At 37.7% G+C, this 18,191-nt stretch overlaps 1 protein-coding gene and 1 long non-coding RNA gene across 2 annotated transcripts in view; one reads left to right on the forward strand and one right to left on the reverse strand.

Moving 5' to 3' along the window:
* Nucleotides 1–18,191, forward strand: part of LOC309873033 — a 697,683-nt gene that overhangs the window by 488,475 nt on the left and 191,017 nt on the right. The window lies entirely within an intron of this gene.
* LOC309841292 (olfactory receptor 4P4-like) lies at nt 16,309–17,238 on the reverse strand (the record flags this gene model as incomplete). The annotated part of the gene is made up of 1 exon (XM_082684184.1): nt 16,309–17,238. The coding sequence occupies one exon, from the start codon at nt 17,236–17,238 to the stop codon at nt 16,309–16,311; it is 930 nt and encodes a 309-aa protein (XP_082540310.1).

The following is an 18,191-nucleotide window of genomic DNA, read 5'->3' on the forward strand; positions in this document are numbered from 1 at the left end:
CAACAAATCAAACCAAGTCCATACATAAGAAGGGAAATCATCAAGATTAGAGCTGAGATAAATGAGGTACAAACCAAAGATACAGTAGAACACATCAATGAAACTAGAAGGTGGTTTTTTGAAAGAATCAATAAGATCAATAAACCATTGGCCACACTAATCCAAAAGAAAAGAGAGAAAGCCCAAATTCATAAAATTATGAATAAAAAGGGAGATATCATAACTAACACCAAGGAAGTAGAAACAATCATCAGAAGTTACTATCAACAGTTATATGCCAATAAGCTTAGCAACCTAGATGAAATGGACAAATTCCTGGAAAACTATAAACTCCCAAAATTGAACCAGGAAGAAATTGACAACCTGAATAGACTGATATCTAGTAATGAGATTGAAGCACTGATCAAAACCTCCCAAAAAACAAGAGCCCAGGACCTGACAGATTCCCTGGGGAATTCTACCAAACTTTCAAAGAACAAATAACACCTATTTTCCTGAAGCTATTTCAAAAAATTGAAGCAGAAGGAAAATTTCCAGACTCTTTCCATGAAGCCAGCATTACCCTGATCCCCAAACCAGGCAGACCCTAACAAAAAGGAGAATTTCAGACCAATATCACTGCTGAATATGGATACTAAGATTCTCACAAGATCCTAGCAAACAGGATGCAACAGCACATTAAAAAGATAATCTACCATGACCAGGTGGATTCATCCTTGGGCTACAAGGATGGTAAAACATTCACAAATCAATCAATGTGATACAACAAACTGATATGAGAAGAGAGAAGAATCACATTGTCCTCTCAATTGATGCAGAAAAAGCATTTGACAAAATCCAGCATCCGTTCCTGATTAAAACGATTCAAAGTATAGGAACAGAGGGAACATTCCTGAACCTCATCAAATCTATCTATGAAAGACCCACAGCAAATATCATCTTCAATGGGAAAAAACTTGCAGCCTTGCCGTTGAGATCAGGAACAAGACAAGGATGCCCACTTTCACCACTCTTGTTCAATATAGTATTAGAAGTCCTAGCAATAGCAATCAGACAACAAAGAGAAATAAAATGTATCCAAATTGGCAATGAAGAAGTCAAACTCTCTCTCTTGGCAGATGACATGATTCTTTATATGGAAAACGCAAAAGACTCCACCCCCAAACTACTAGAACTCATACAGCAATTCAGCAACATGGCAGGATACAAAGTCAATATACAGAAATCAGTGGCTTTCTTATACACTAACAATGAAAATACAGAAAGGGAAATTAGAGAATCGATTCCATTTACTAAAGCACCAAGTACCATAAGATACCTGGAAATAAACCTAACCAAAGAGGTAAAGGATCTGTACTTGAGGAACTACAGAACACTCATGAAAGAAACTGAAGAAGACACAAAAAGATGGAAGACCATTCCATGCTCTTGAATAGGAAGAATAAACATTGTTAAAATGTCTATACTGCCTAGAACAATCAATACTTTTAATGCCATTCTGATCAAAATTCCATTGGTATTCTTCAAAGAGCTGGAGCAAATAATCCAAAAATTTGTATGGAATCAGAAGAAACCCTGAATCTCTAAGGAAATCTTGAAAAACAAAAATAAAGCTGGGGGCATCACATTACCTGATTTCAAGCTTTATTACAAAGCTGTGATCAGCAAGATAGCATGGTACTGGCATAAAAACAGACACATAGACCAGTCGAACAGAGTAGAGAGCCCAGATATGGACCATCAACTCTATGGTCAATTAATCTTCGAAAAAGCAGGAAACAATATACAGTGGGAAAAAGACAGTCTCTTCAATAAATGGTGCTGGGAAAACTGGGCAGCTATATGTAGGAGAATGAAACTCGATCATTCTTTTACACAATACACAAAGATAAACTCAAAATGGATAAAAGACCTCAACGTGAAACAGGAATCCATCAGACTCCTAGAGGGGAACATAGGCAGTAATCTCTTCGATATCAGCCACAGCAACTTCTTTCAAGATATGTCTCCAAAGGCAAAGGAAACAAAAGCGAAAATAAACTTTTGGGACTTCATCAAAATCAAAAGCTTCTGCACAGCAAAGGAAATAGTCAAAAAAAACAAAGAGGCAACCCACGGAATGGGAGAAGATATTTGCAAATGACAGTACAGACAAAAGGTTGATATCCAGGATCTATAATGAACTCCTCAAACTCAACACACACAAAACAGGCAATCATATCAAAAAATGGGCAGAAGATATGAACAGACACTTCAATCAAGACATACAAATGGCTATCAGACAAATGAATAAATGTTCATCATCACTAGCCCTCAGGGAGATTCAAATTAAAACCACATTGAGATATCACTTCGCTCCAGTTAGAATGGCCAAAATTAGTAAGACAGGAAACAGCATGTGTTGGAGAGGATGTGGAGAAAGGGGAACCCTCTTCCACTGTTGGTGGGAATGCAAGTTGATGCAGCTTCTTTGGAGAACAGTGTGGAGATTCGTCAAGAAATTAAAAATAGAACTTCCCTATGACCCTGCCATTGCACTCCTGGGTATTTACCCCAAAGATACAGATGTAGTGAAAAGAAGGGCCATCTGTACCCCAATGTTTATAGCAGCAATGGCCACGGTCTCCAAACTATGGAAAGAACCAAGATGTCCTTCAATGGACGAATGGATAAGGAAAATGTGGTCCATATACACTATGGAGTATTATGCCTCCATCAGAAAGGATGAATGCCCAACTTTTATAGCAACATGGACAGGACTGGAAGAGATTATGTTGAAGTGAAATAGGTCAAGAAGAGAGAGTCAATTATCATACGGTTTCACTTATTTGTGGAGCATAACAAATATCATGGAGGACAAGGGTGTTAGAGAGGAGAAGGGAGTTGGGGGAAATTGAAGGAGAGGTTAATCATGACAGACTATGGACTCTGATAAACAATTTGAGGGTTTTGAAGTGGTGGGGAGGTGGGAGGTTGGGGTACCAGATGGTGGGTATTATAGAGGCCAAGGATTGCATGGAGCACTGGGTATTGTGAAAAAATAATGAATACTGTTGTGCTGAAAATAAATAAATTAATAAAAAAATAAAATAAAAAAGAAAAAGAAAAGAAATTAAAAATAGAGCTTCTGTATGACCCTACTCTTGCACTATTGGGTATTTATCCCAAAGATACAGATGTAGTGAGAAGAGGACTATCTGTACCCCAATGTTCACAGCAGCAATGGCCACAGTCTCCAAACTGTGGAAAGAACCAAGATGCCCTTCAATGGACAAATGAATAGGATGATGTGATCCATATACACTATGGTTATGATGCCTCCACCAGAAAGGACACATACCCAACTTCCGTATCAACCTGGATGGGACTAGAAGAGATTATGCTGAGTGAAATAAGTCAAGCAGAGAGAGTCAATTATCATAAGGTTTCACTTATTTGTGGAAGAAAAGAAATAACATGAAGGACATGGGGAGATGGAGAGGAAAAGGAAGCTGAGGGAAATTGGAGGGGGAGATGAACCATGAGAGGCTATGGGATCTGAAAAACAATCTGAGGATTTTGAAGGGGCAGGGGGGTGGGAAGTTGGGCCAATCTGGTGGTGGATATTGTTGAGGACACGTATTGCATGGAGGACTGGGTGTAGTGCATAAACAATGAATTCTAGTACAGTGAAAAGTAATTTTAAAAATTTTAAAAAGAATTTAGAAATCACATTATTGTATTTTAAAGGATCGAATCATAACTTTTTTCTTTGTATTTTTAAAATTTTGATGACATTACTATATTGAGAAAAAACATTATTTTGGATATTAAAAAAAAAACATGGATCCAGGGGGGCCTGGGTGGCTCAGTCGTTAAGTGTCTGACTTCGGTTCAGGTCATGATCCCAGGTTTGTTGGATCAAGCTTTGTATTGGGCTTTCTGCTGGCACGAATCATACTTCTCCAGCTCCCTCTCTCACTCCCCCTGCTGGTGTTCCCTCTCTCACTGTGTCCCTCTCTGTCAAATAAATAAATAAAATCTTTAAACAATAATCTCTGTCTCTTGCTCCTTCTCTCATGTTAACTAGATCCCATACTTGCAAGATAAGCAAATATTACAATGACTTCCCTTGTTACCCTCAGCTGAATTTCTTCTTGGTAATTCTCCAAAGTGTCATCAGATTCCCAAAGAATTCATAATCATGCTATTTAAATTAGAACATTTCCAAACCTTCACATTATTTACAATGTCTCCTTTGTTAATATTAAAGTTACTGAATTTGAGATTTATAAGATCCTGATTTTACATCTGTGTGATTTAAAGACAGAATTTATCAGAAGCTACAAGGACTAATTCCACTATTAAGGAGGATAGCAATGGGGCCATATGGCCTGTAGTAAAGTAATTAACCTGTCGGACAAACAGTTTCTTCCTTTTTAACATGGGAATTCCTAAGATTGATATTCCATAGATGTGTGGATTGAATAATATGGTGCAAAGTATACAATAGGCACTAATTAGTTTCTTTTTCACATTGCTCTTCCTCATATTATTTGGCATAAATTAGGTACCTAATATATAAAATGAAAAATAAGCAGAAGTACACTAAAGTGTTAATAAAGAAAAATACAGGCTATTAAATTTATATAAAATAGGTTGCTATTATCAGCAGTCTTATACAGACATGAGAGAAATAATGATAATTTCTAATATTATTTAGTACTCACCATCCTCTGCAGACAGTTCTAAAACTTCTATGTGTATTAAACTGTAAAACCTAAAGAGGCCAATGATTCTTCTGTTATTTATATTTTGTAAAAAGGAAACCATGTCTCTTTAAAATTTGAATAAAATACTGATGTTCTAAACACTAATTTTATGCACATTTTAGTTATTTTTTATTAAGTGATACTGATAAATTTGGTTAGTAAATCCACATTATTCTGAGAATTATTCTAGGGGCATATTACCCTTTTTTTGTTTTTTTTTCTTTCTGTAACCAAGTTGGCTCTCCCCAAGTCAAGGTCCAGCTAAATCTTTGCTGACAGCGTCAAAGTTTTCTCCTAGCACCAGCACCCAGGCTTGCCTAAACTAATTTTATTTCCTTTCTTTTTGTTTACCCTTTTCTCCTTCCTGATCAGATTTGCCCCACATTGACGTGCAGGATCCTCTGATTGAGGTTTTCCAAATCACAATGCATCATACTCTTAATTATTCACTGTACTTACAGAGTAGCAAAGTAGAGAAGGAACCTATCTCTACTCTAGTGCATTCTTTTCATTATATTTAATTTGTACCTCTTTTCTATTTATTTTTCTTTCCACTGCTTAAAATTCAGGTTGCTCACTTGATTTATCTATCAATTCTTTTTCAGATACACCCTATATAGGCCATGAATAATATTATTATTTCCTTTATGAATTTCCCAAAATCAAGCCAAAAAATGATTTACTTCATTTTGACATCTGCTGAAGGACATAATATTAATCAGTCATTGAATTGTACTAATGTAATGGACTGTTATGTTATAAAATTTTGCAAAACTTGAAGAGGGAAATGTACCTATAATATCAACAGACTTATACATAAAAATTTAATATATATATATAAACTTATTATATCTGTGTGTATATATCTGTATATATACTTTTTAATATATATAGTTTTTTTTTTTAAATTTGAAAGTCATTTGTTAACTATGTGTTGGTTGGATTTTTACTTACCAGGTGATTATCTCATTAGATAAATTTCGTTATCTCTGAGTAAAAGGTAGAATCTGGTGTTTTCAATGGTCAAAATAAGTGCTTAATTTTGCTGCTGAAGATTACTGAATTTCATTGGGAACATAGCCCATGTAAGTCCTGGTTCTGGGAATTCCCTATTTCCCTTACAAAAAGAAGCATTTTCTTCTGATTTTTGAAACTAGAAAGAAATAAAATCATCATTGGCATTTATTTTGAAAAATGCTTTGGTTTGTTTTCTACCCAAAAGTTGTATATTCATTGGTTTTAGTGTTGGAAATATATACAAGTTTTCTGTTTAAATTCCAAGTATCATTTAAAGTAGATTACATGGGAGAATATAACCCCAAACCTCCCTCTCAATCTTTCTATGGGATGAGACATTTCCCAAAAGAAAAGTAGGGCAATGTATAGCTGAGCAAGGCTTAGTTCCTTTCTAGTCTTAAAACAAATAGCTATGAGCATCAGAGGAGTCAAGATGGCGGAGAAGTAGCAGGCTGAGACTACACCAGCTAGCCGAAGATCAACTAGATAGCTTATCTAAAGATTGCAAATACCTACAAATCCATCGGCAGATTGAAGAGAAGAAGAATAGCAATTCTGGAAACAGAAAAACAACCACTTTCTGAAAGGTAGGACTGGAGGAGTCGTGAATCCAAAGTGACGGGAAGATAGACTCCGGGGGGAGGGGCTGGCTCCCGGCAAGCGGCGTAGCAATGGAGCACAAAATCAGGACTTTTAAAAGTCTGTTCTGCTGAGGGACATCGCTCCAGAGGCTAAACCGGGGTGAAGCCCACGCGGGGTCAGCATGGCCTCAGGTCCTGCAGGGTCACAGAAGGATCGGGGGTGTCTGAGTGTCGCAGAGCTTGCGGGTATTGGAATGGGAAAGCCGGCTACAGAGACAGAGCTGACAGTAAGCTCACAGCTCGGTGTTACCTTGAACCAGCCAGAGGCTCGGTGAGCTCGGAGCCCGGCCGGAGGTCAGGCAGACAGGAGTAACTGGGCGTTGTTCTCTGAGGGCGCACTGAGGAGTGGGGCCCCGGGCTCTCGGCTCCTCCGGGCCAGAGACCAGGAGGCCGCCATTTGTATTCCCGTTCTCCAGGAACTCTATGGAAAGCGCTCAGGGAATAAAAGCTCCTGAAAGCAAACCTGAGCAGATTACTCAGCCCAGCCCCTGGTAAGGGCGGTGCAATTCTGCCTGGGGCAAAGACACTTGAGAATCACTACACCAGGCCCCTCCCCCAGAAAAACAACAAGAAATCCAGCCAAGACCAAGTTCACCTACCAAGGAGTGCGGTTTCAATACCAAGTAGAGCAGCAGAATTCCAGAGGAGGAGAAAGCAAAGCACGGAACTCATGGCTTTTTCCCTGTGATTTTTTTTTATTTTTTAAGTCTGGCAGTTAATTTAATTTTTTTCTTTTTCTTTCTTTTTTTTAATTTTTTCTCACTTTTGGGTAAAAATTTTTTTTTTTAATTTTTACCCTTTTCTTTTTTAACGTTTTAAAACTAGTTTATCTAATATATATATTTTCTTTTTTATATTTTTCTTTATTCGTTTTCTTTTTTTTTAAATCTTTTCTTTTCTTTTTTTTTTTCTTTTTTTTTCTTTCTTCCTTTTGAACCTCTTTTTATCCCCTTTCTCCCCCCTCACGATTTGGGATCTCTTCTGATTTGGTTAAAGCATATTTTCCTGGGGTTGTTGCCACCCGTTTAGTATTTTACTTGCTCCTTCATATACCATTATCTGGGCAAAATAACAAGACGGAAAAATTCACCACAAAAAAAAGAACAAGAGGCAGTATCCAAGGCTAGGGACCTAATCAATACAGACATTGGTAATATGTCAGATCTAGAGTTCAGAATGACAATTCTCAAGGTTCTAACCGGGCTCGAAAAAGGCATGGAAGTTATTAGAGAAACCCTCTCGGGAGATATAAAAGCCCTTTCTGGAGAAATAAAAGAACTAAAATCTAAGCAAGTTGAAATCAAAAACGCTATTAATGAGGTGCAATAAAAAATGGAGGCTCTCATTACTAGGATAAATGAGGCAGAAGAAAGAATTAGTGATATAGAAAACCAAATGACAGAGAATAAAGAAACTGAGCAAAAGAGGGACAAACAGCTACTGGACCACGAGGGGAGAATTCGAGAGATAAGTGACACCATAAGACAAAACAACATTAGAATAATTGGGATTCCAGAAGAAGAAGAAAGAGAGAGGGGAGCAGAAGGTATACTGGAGAGAATTATTGGTGAGAATTTCCCCAATATGGCAAATGGAATGAGCATCAAAATTCAGGAGGTTCAGAAAACGCCCCTCAAAATCAATAAGAATAGGCCCACACCCCGTCACCTAATAGTAAAATTCACAAGTCTCAGTGACAAAGAGAAAATCCTGAAAGCAGCCTGGGAAAAGAAGTCTGTAACATACAATAGTAAAAATATTAGATTGGCAGCTGACTTATCCACAGAGACCTGACAGGCCAGAAAGGGCTGGCATGATATTTTCAGAGCACTAAACGAGAAAAACATGCAGCCAAGAATACTATATCCAGGTAGGCTATCATGGAAAATAGAAGGAGAGATTAAAAGCTTCCAGGACAAACAAAAACTGAAAGAATTTGCAAACACCAAACCAGCTCTACAGGAAATATTGAAAGGGGTCCTCTAAGCAAAGAGAGAACCTACAAGTGGTAGATCAGAAAGGAACAGAGAACATATACAGTAACAGTCACCTTACAGGCAATACAATGGCACTAAATTCATATCTCTCAATAGTTACCCTGAATGTTAATGGGCTAAATGCCCCTGTCAAAAGACACAGGGTATCAGAATGGACAAAAAAAAAACAAAACCCATCTAATATATTACCTCCAAGAAACTCATTTTAAGCCCGAAGACACCTCCAGATTTAAAGTGAGGGGGTGGAAAAGAATTTACCAGGCTAATGGACATCAGAAGAAAGCAGGAGTGGCAATCCTTAGATCAGATCAATTAGATTTTAAGCCAAAGACTATAATAAGAGATGAGGAAGGACACTATATCATACTCAAAGGGTCTGTCCAACAAGAAGATCTAACAATTTTAAATATCTATGCCGCCAACGTGGGAGCAGCCAACTTTATAAACCAATTAATAACAAAATCAAAGAAACACATCAACAATAATATAATAATAGTAGGGGACTTTAACACTCCCCTCACTGAAATGGACAGATCATCCAAGCAAAAGATCAGCAAGGAAATAAAGGCCTTAAACGACATACTGGACCAGATGGACATCACAGATATATTCAGAACATTTCATCCCAAAGCAACAGAATACACTTTCTTCTCAAGTGCACATGGAACATTCTCCAGAATAGATCACATCCTCGGTCCTAAATCAGGACTCAACAGGTATCAAAAGATTGGGATCATTTCCTGCATATTTTCAGACCACAATGCTCTAAAGCTAGAACTAAACCACAAAAGGAAGTTTGGAAAGAACCCAAATACATGGAGACTAAACAACATCCTTCTAAAGAATTAATGGATCAACCGGGAAATTAAAGAAGAATTGAAAAAAAAATTATGGAAACAAATGATAATGAAAATACAACAGTTCTAAATCTGTGGGACACAACAAAGGCAGTCCTGAGAGGAAAATATATAGCAGTACAAGCCTTTTTCAAGAAACAAGAAAGGTCTCAGGTACATAACCTAACCCTACACCTAAAGGAGCTGGAGAAAGAACAAGAAAGAAACCCTAAGTCCAGCAGGAGAAGAGAAATCATAAAGATCAGAGCAGAAATCAATGAAATAGAAACCAAAAAAACAATAGAGCAAATCAACGAAACTAGGAGCTGGTTCTTTGAAAGAATTAATAAAATTGATAAACCCCTGGCCCGACTTATCAAGAAGAAAAGAGAAAGGACCCAAATAAATAAAATCATGAATGAAAGAGGAGAGATCACAACTAACACCAAAGAAATACAAACTATTATAAGAACATACTATGAGCAACACTACGCCAACAAATTTGACAATCTGGAAGAAATGGATGCATTCCTAAAAACATATAAACTACCACAACTGAACCAGGAAGAAATAGAAAGCCTGAACAGACCCATTTCCAGTAAGGAGATTGAAACAGTCATTAAAAATCTCCAAACAAACAAAAGCCCAGGGCCAGACGGCTTCCCAGGGGAATTCTACCAAACATTAAAGAAGAACTAATTCCTATTCTCCTGAAACTGTTCCAAAAAATAGAAATGGAAGGAAAACTTCCAAACTCATTTTATGAGGCCAGCATCACCTTGATCCCAAAACCAGACAAGGATCCCACCAAAAAAGAGAGCTATAGACCAATATCCTTGATGAATACAGATGCGAAAATTCTCACCAAAATACTAGCCAATAGGATTCAACAGTACATTAAAAAGATTATTCACCATGACCAATTGGGATTCATTCCAGGGCTGCAAGGTTGGTTCAACATCTGCAAATCCGTCAATGTGATACAACACATCAATAAAAGAAAAAACAAGAACCATATGATACTCTCAATAGATGCTGAAAAAGCATTTGACAAAGTACAGCATCCCTTCCTGATCAAAACTCTTCAAAGTTAGGGATAGAGGGCACATACCTAAATATCATCAAAGCCATCTATGAAAAATATCATTCTCAATGGAGAAAAACTGAAAGCTTTTCCGCTAAGGTCAGGAACACGGCTGGGATGTCCATTATCACCACTGCTATTCAACATAGTACTAGAGGTCCTATCCTCAGCAATCAGACAACAAAAGGAAATTAAAGGCATCTAATTCGGCAAAGAAGAAGTCAAATTATCACTCTTCGCAGATGATATGATACTATATGTGGAAAACTCAAAAGACTCCACTCCAAAACTGCTAGAACTTGTACAGGAATTCAGTAAAGTGTCAGGATATAAAATCAATGCACAGAAATCAGTTGCATTTCTCTATACCAACAACAAGACAGAAGAAAGAGAAATTAAAGAGTCAATCCCATTTACAATTGCACCCCAAACCATAAGATACCTAGGAATATACCAACCAAAGAGGCACAGAATCTATACTCAGAAAACTATAAAATACTCATGAAAGAAATTGAGGAAGACACAAAGAAATGGAAAAATGTTTCATGCTCCTGGATTGGAAGAATAAATATTGTGAAAATATCTATGCTACCTAAAGCAATCTACACATTTAATGCAATTCCTATCAAAGTACCATCCATCTTTTACAAAGAAATGGAACAAATAATTCTAAAATTTATATAGAACCAGAAAAGACCTCGAATAGCCAAAGAGATATTGAAAAAAAAAAGCCAACGTTGGTGGCATCACAATTCCGGACTTCAAGCTCTATTACAAAGCTGTCATCATCAAGACAGCATGGTACTGGCACAAAAATAGACACATAGATCAATGGAACAGAATAGAGAGCCCAGAAATAGACCCTGAACTCTATGGTCAGCTCATCTTTGACAAAGCAGGAAAGAATTTCCAATGGAAAAAAGACAGCCTCTTCAATAAATAGTGCTGGGAAAATTGGACAGCCACATGCAGAAAAATGAAATTGGACCATTTCCTTACACCCCACACGAAAATAGACTCAAAATGGATGAAGGACCTCAATGTGCGAAAGGAATCCATCATAATCCTTGAGGAGAACACAGGCAGCAACCTCTTCAACCTCTGCCGCAGCAACATCTTCCTAGGAACATCGCCAAAGGCAAGGGAAGCAAGGGAAAAAATGAACTATTGGGATTTCATCAAGATCAAAAGCTTTTGCACAGCAAAGGAAACAGTTAATAAAATCAAAAGACAACTGACAGAATGGGAGAAGATATTTGCAAACGACATATCAGATAAAGGACTGGTGTCCAAAATCCATAAAGAACTTAGCAAACTCAACACCCAAAGAACAAATAATCCAATCAAGAAATGGGCAGAGGACATGAACAGACATTTCTGCAAAGAAGACATCCAGATGGCCAACAGACACATGAAAAAGTGCTCCATATCACTGGGCATCAGGGAAATACAAATCAAAACCACAATGAGATATCACCTCACACCAGTCAGAATGGCTAAAATCAACAAGTCAGGAAATGACAGATGCTGGCGAGGATGCGGAGAAAGGGGAACCCTCCTCCACTGTTGGTGGGAATGCAAGCTGGTGCAGCCACTCTGGAAAACAGCATGGAGGTTCCTCAAAATGTTGAAAATAGAACTGCCCTATGACCCAGCAATTGCACTATTGGGTATTTACCCTAAAGATACAAATGTAGTGATCCAAAGGGGCACATGCACCCGAATGTTTATAGCAGCAATGTCCACAATAGCCAAACTATGGAAAGAACCTAGATGTCCATCCACAGATGAATGGATCAAGAAGATGTGGTATATATACACAATGGAATACTATGCAGCCATCAAAAGAAATGAAATCTTGCCATTTGCAACAACATGGATGGAACTAGAGCGTATCATGCTTAGCGAAATAAGTCAAGCAGAGAAAGACAACTATCATATGATCTCCCTGATATGAGGAAGTTGTGATGCAACATGGGGGCTTATGTGGGTAGAAGAAGAATCAATGAAACAAGATGGAATTGGTAGGGAGACAAACCATAAGTGACTCTTAATCTCACAAAACAAACTGAGGGTTGCTGGGGGGAGGGAGGTTGGGAGAAGGGGGTGGGATTATGGACATTGGGGAGGGTATGTGCTTTGGTGAGTGCTGTGAAGTGTGTAAACCTGGTGATTCACAGACCTGTAACCCTGGGGATAAAAATAAATGTTTATAAAAAATAAAAAATTATAAAATAAATAAATAAATAAATAGCTATTCCATAGTTAATAACTTTTTATACCCTGAGGAACTGGAGCACAAACTAAGAGTACACTTCTACTCACTTTTGATAGGCTATAAGTCATGTGCTTCCTGTTGACAAAGATTCTGAGGTACAGTAGGGAACAATGTCTCAGCAGAGGTTAAATTAGAAAATGGCAAAGATGCCTAAGGCCAGGTTTTGAAGTCTGCTTTAGCAGAGTATAAATGAATTGAACAGTGCGTGACAAATATCTGTGTGCAACTTCATACCCCAATAGCCCTACTTCCTCCTAGATCCCCCACATTGGCAACTGGTTTCCAGACTTAACTCTGAGAGCTGGTACAAATGTATACACTTTTTCCTACAAATACCACAATGAGGATTTTGTTCAAAAAAATTAATTCCTCTAAAAATGAGTTCCTCTAAAAGTAATAAGATGTGTTTGTAATCCAGGCAATCCAATTAAAAAAAGTTACACAGTGGTAAATGTGGTTAAAATAGCTAGAAAGGGGCACATAACTGAGGGAAGCTTGAGTAGTACATGATAATACCATTGACCCTTGAACAGCCTGGGCCGGAACTGTGAGTTGTGTTACATGTGGATTTTTTTCAATAAATACAGTACAGTACTGTATTTTCTCTTCCTTATGAGTTTCCTACTATTTTGTTATAAAAGTACAGTATATAATACATATATCATGTATGACATACAAAATATGTGTTAATGAACTGCTCCTGTTATTGGTGGGGCTTCCAGTCAACAGTAGATGATTAGCAGTTAAGTTTGGGGCAGGGCTCAAAAGTTATACACATCCCTAATCCCCACATGTGCAAGGGTCAACTGTAGATTATGAAAGGTACAACTGAGAGACTTTGTGACCTGAGTGAACAATATGAAGAAAGACTTGAGGCAGACAGAGAATGTCTGAAAATGATGCATTAATTATTATCAGGACCAGATAAGGACAGTATGCAGACTCATATGGGAGAGAAGTGAAGAATTTGGTTGTTACTAGGGCAACCATGGTCTAAATAACATTGAAAAACATAAAGCTGGTCATTATTCTATGCAAGACAAAAATATTTTTTATATGGAAAAACACATAAGTTAGTAATCTGAGAGAAAACTCATAATGCTTGTATATAAACAACTTGACCTTATGTTTGGAAAAAAACATGTTTCCTATTTTCCACACAAAAAAATTTACCGATTTTCCATAAACAACATTGATGTGCTGGGATTTACAATGACTGTGGAGCTTGAATGGTGTGTGGATAAGACGCAGTTATAAGGATTGTGAAGTAAACTCACTTCTGTTGGTGACGTCAGTAGGCTAACATAAAGGATAAGGTAGTTACTACTTGGTATACACAACTGCAGGCAGACCATCAGGATGAGAGCTTTTCTGTTGCAGTTCGGTCTTTAGAAGCGCAAACACAGACCCTGATGAAAATGAAGTCATGGGTTTGATCATAGATATTGGAGGGCAATAAAGGGAACAGAAAACTCAGCCTCTAAGGTCTCTTATGTCAACAATAGAAACACAAAAAGAAAAAAAAAATAGATTGATTTGTCTGAGATGGTGAGGTCTGGGAATGAATCGGAGAATTTTGGGAACCCAACTTCCCTGAAACCTCTGCTCAAATAGAATTCCTCCTCCGTATTTCTAGAGGAGAACAGATTCTCATGACCTGGGATGATATAATAACATCACCTGAGTTATTTCCTTACAAAACCATGCTTTTTTTCTGAGAGGCTCTGATAGCCCAGGTCTGATAGGCTCAAGAGATTTTGACAAAATTCCTGTGAAATCATCTCCTTCCGCTCAGTCATCTTCTGTTACTTTAGAGAAAATTGGCTGAAGAGGAAATATATGATTGCATCTGATTATATTTAGTTCTTTCTGGCACCAACTGAAATGGAATGTTGCAGCATTAAAAACCCAAATAAAAAAGCACTAAAAAAGATGGGGGTTAAGGAAAATATTATTAACAAATCCTCAACCAGTGCATGGATTGTCTGCCTTGCACAGACCAAGAAATAACTAGAGGCCTAGATCTATTCCAATTTGTGACAGTTGCTAAAGGTTTTACTTGTGTTTAGGGTCTTTGTGTGGGTAGAAAGTGTGACTATATGGGTAGACCTTATGGGTAAAATATAAGTCATACAAATGTTCACTACATGTTGTACACTGTGGAGGAAATTCTCAGTGGTGCTAGATGAGATGAAATGTTTTGTGGATATCAGCCACCCTCTTTTCCCAGCTACCCAAGTTCTAACTAATTTGGTCTAAGGCTAAAGCAGACTGGATGGGGCACCTGGGTGCCTCAGGAATTTAAGACTCTGAATCTTGGTTTCAGCTGAGGTCGTGATCTCAGGATTGTGAGATCGAGCCTGGCATTTGGCTCCTCTGTCGGTGCGGAGTTGGCTTGAAAATCTCTTGCTCTCTCCCCCCAACCCTCGCCCTGCTTTCTCTAAAATAAATAAATAAATAATCATTAAAAAAAAAAATAAAGTGGTCAAGGTGGTTTAGAAAGTTTCCCTATGAAGGCTATTGCTAGGGTTGAACAATATTAAATTTCCCTCTAAACTTTCATCTGGCTTCTGTGACTACTGAGTACCAAATGTTTGTAGTTATTATGACTGCAAGAGATAACCCCAAATTTCATGTGTAAAACAAATAATTTACTATAAACTTAGGCTCAACGGATCAGGAATATAAACATAGCGAGGATGGCTTGTCTATGCCACATGACATCTGAGGTCTCAACTGAGAAAACACAAGGACTGGGAATACCCACTAGCTAGCAACTGAAAAGATCTGGAGTCATCTTGACTTACATGTCTGGCAGTTGCCACTGGTTGTGGGCCCAGACATCAGATGAACTGTTGGCCATAAAATTCTACGTCTGGCCTCTACATACGGTACCTCCATATAGGCCAGTTAGGAAATATTGCTATGGCCTTGTTTGGAAGCTAATTTCTTTCTTTTTTTTTTTAATATTTATTTTTTATAAACATATATTTTTATCCCCAGGGGTACAGGTCTGTGAATCGCCAGGGAGAGAGAGAAACTAGGCTCAAATATCATACAGAAGAGTGTTTATGAATGCTGAATAGCTCATGTACCTATTACCCTCAGCTCAAAAACCTACTATATATGCTCTCTTCTGAGATGCTGGAAGTAAAAACTACCTATATTTCTAATCTACCAGATGATTTCCTATTGTTTCTATCAACAGGGGTACACACTCCAGTGATAGTGGAAGTCAAGAGGAGGAGAAAAAAGACTTCATTACATGTTGAAGATAAAGTATTTAATCAAGGAGCACTTTGGACTAGCATGTGAGAAGATTAGAAGCAGAATGAAATGAAAAAATAAATGAAAATTGTCCAATCATCAATAATAATATAATAATGTTGTATGGTGACAAATGATAATTAGACTTCTTGTGAGGATAATTTCAAAGTGTATAAAATGTTGAATCACTGTGATGTATACCTGAAATGGACAGATGCTATATGTCAATAATACTTCAGTAAAAAAGAAGAAAAAAAGTCTTTAGAAAATAATAAATTTATCCAGTCAGGAGAGGTCTGAGGAAATGCTAAAGATTCTGAGCTCCAACCTGTGGCTGGCTTTTGCAATCATGATATACTCTGTGTATATCATTTCTTCTTACTTCTAAGGCTCAAGGTAGAACCCTAAAATGAAATTCTAAATGTTCTTAATACAAGTTACTTCCCTCCCCAAAATAAATGTTGATACCACATTTTCTTCACAGCATTCTTCATTTCCATGTTTCTCAGTGTGTAGATCAGAGGGTTGAACATGGGGGCAATGATGGTGTAGAAAAGAGCAAACACTTTGTCTTCTGGGAAAGTTGTTGCGGGCCGAATGTAAATGAAGAGAATAGGCACAAAAAACAGAACCACAACTGTGACATGGGAACTGCAAGTGGAAAGAGCTTTGGAGCGGCTCTCTGCAGGGTAAGCCCTAAGGGTGTATAATATCAGAAAATAGGACACCATCAAAATCACAAAAGTCACCAGAGCAATCAGTCCTGAATTAACAACGACCAAGAGACCAATTCTGTCCGTGTCCATGCAGGCCAGCTTCAGTAAAGGATACACGTCGCAGAAGTAGTGATCTATCTCATTGGGGCCACAGAAGGGTAGGAAGATGGTGAGGAGGAACTGACTGGCAGAGTGGATTAAGGCCCCAGTACAGCAGGCTGTGATGATTGCGTGACACCTCTCTCTGCTCATGATGACGGTGTAGTGCAGGGGCTTACAGATGGCCACGTAGCGGTCATAGGCCATCCCTGTGAGGATGAAGATCTCCACGCCTCCAAATAAATGTGTGGTAAAAAGCTGTGTCATGCAGTTGCTGTAGGAAATGGTCTTCCTTTCTGCCAGTAAATCAGCCATTAGTTTAGGTGTCACTGTTGAGGTGTAGCAAAGGTCGGAGAGTGAGAGGCAATTAAGGAAGAAATACATGGGTTGGTTCATTAGTGGACTGCACGTGATAGAAATTATTATGAGTAAGTTTCCCACCCAAATAGCAATGTAGCAAAATAAAAATAATACAAAGCAGAGGATTTCAATGTTTTCATTTTGAGAAAGTCCCAAGAAAATAAACACAGTGACGTTATTCTTGTTTTCCATGATCCAGTGCCATAAAAATGCTTAACAGTCTCCTGAAAAGACATATTGCACAAGTTAGTGCCGAACATGTGCATGGAGAATATAGATGATGACCCTGACATCATGAAGCTCTATTTAATGGATATGATATGATATGATATGATATAATTTTTTTCTGATTAGTCTCATGAAGATTTCCATAAGTCAGTTTTTCAGGATATTATGTTCGATCTTGACATTAGTTTTATGAATGAATTCAATCAGTAAATTAAAAAAAGTTTAATAATTATTATTAGTTGCCAAATGTTTCTATTCTAAAGAAATATACAACAAAGTCCTTATAAAGGACATTTTTCTGGATCCTTCCAAACACACATTTGTATTTGTTTTTTTTTGTTTTTGTTTTTGTTTTTTTTTTTAAGATTCTATTTGACAGACAGATCACAAGCAGGCAGAGAGGCAGGCAGACAGAGAAAGGAGGAAGCAGGCTCCCTGATGAACAGAGAGTCCCATGAGGGGCTCCATTGCAGGACCCTGGGATCATGACTGGATCCAAAGGCAGAGGCCTTAACACACTGAGCCACCCAGGTGCCCCCAAACACACATTTGTTAAAGAGGCAAGTATAAGTCATTAAAGTTGCTGTTAAATGATATTGAAGCAAATGTTAAGCTTGGCAATGCTCACTAGTGGACTTATATGCTTCCCCAAAATAGCTTCAGATTGAGGTAGAAAATGAACTTAGAGATTTATATAGAAATATATGTTCAAAGTGGAAGATAGAAAATCTCTGCAGGAGGCCTCTGAGTTGGTTTGAATAATTTTTTGATTGCTTGTTTATCTTACTTAGTGATTTAGGACAGTAGGATGCTGATCTTTTGTATCAAATGTTTATTTTTATATCAGATATCAATACAAATCATATATTTAAAGGAACCACAGAATAAAGAGAGAGTTAAAACTAAAATGATGAGGC

This window comes from Mustela nivalis (assembly GCF_964662115.1).
Source record: "Mustela nivalis genome assembly, chromosome: 9".
NCBI lineage: Eukaryota > Metazoa > Chordata > Mammalia > Carnivora > Mustelidae > Mustela > Mustela nivalis.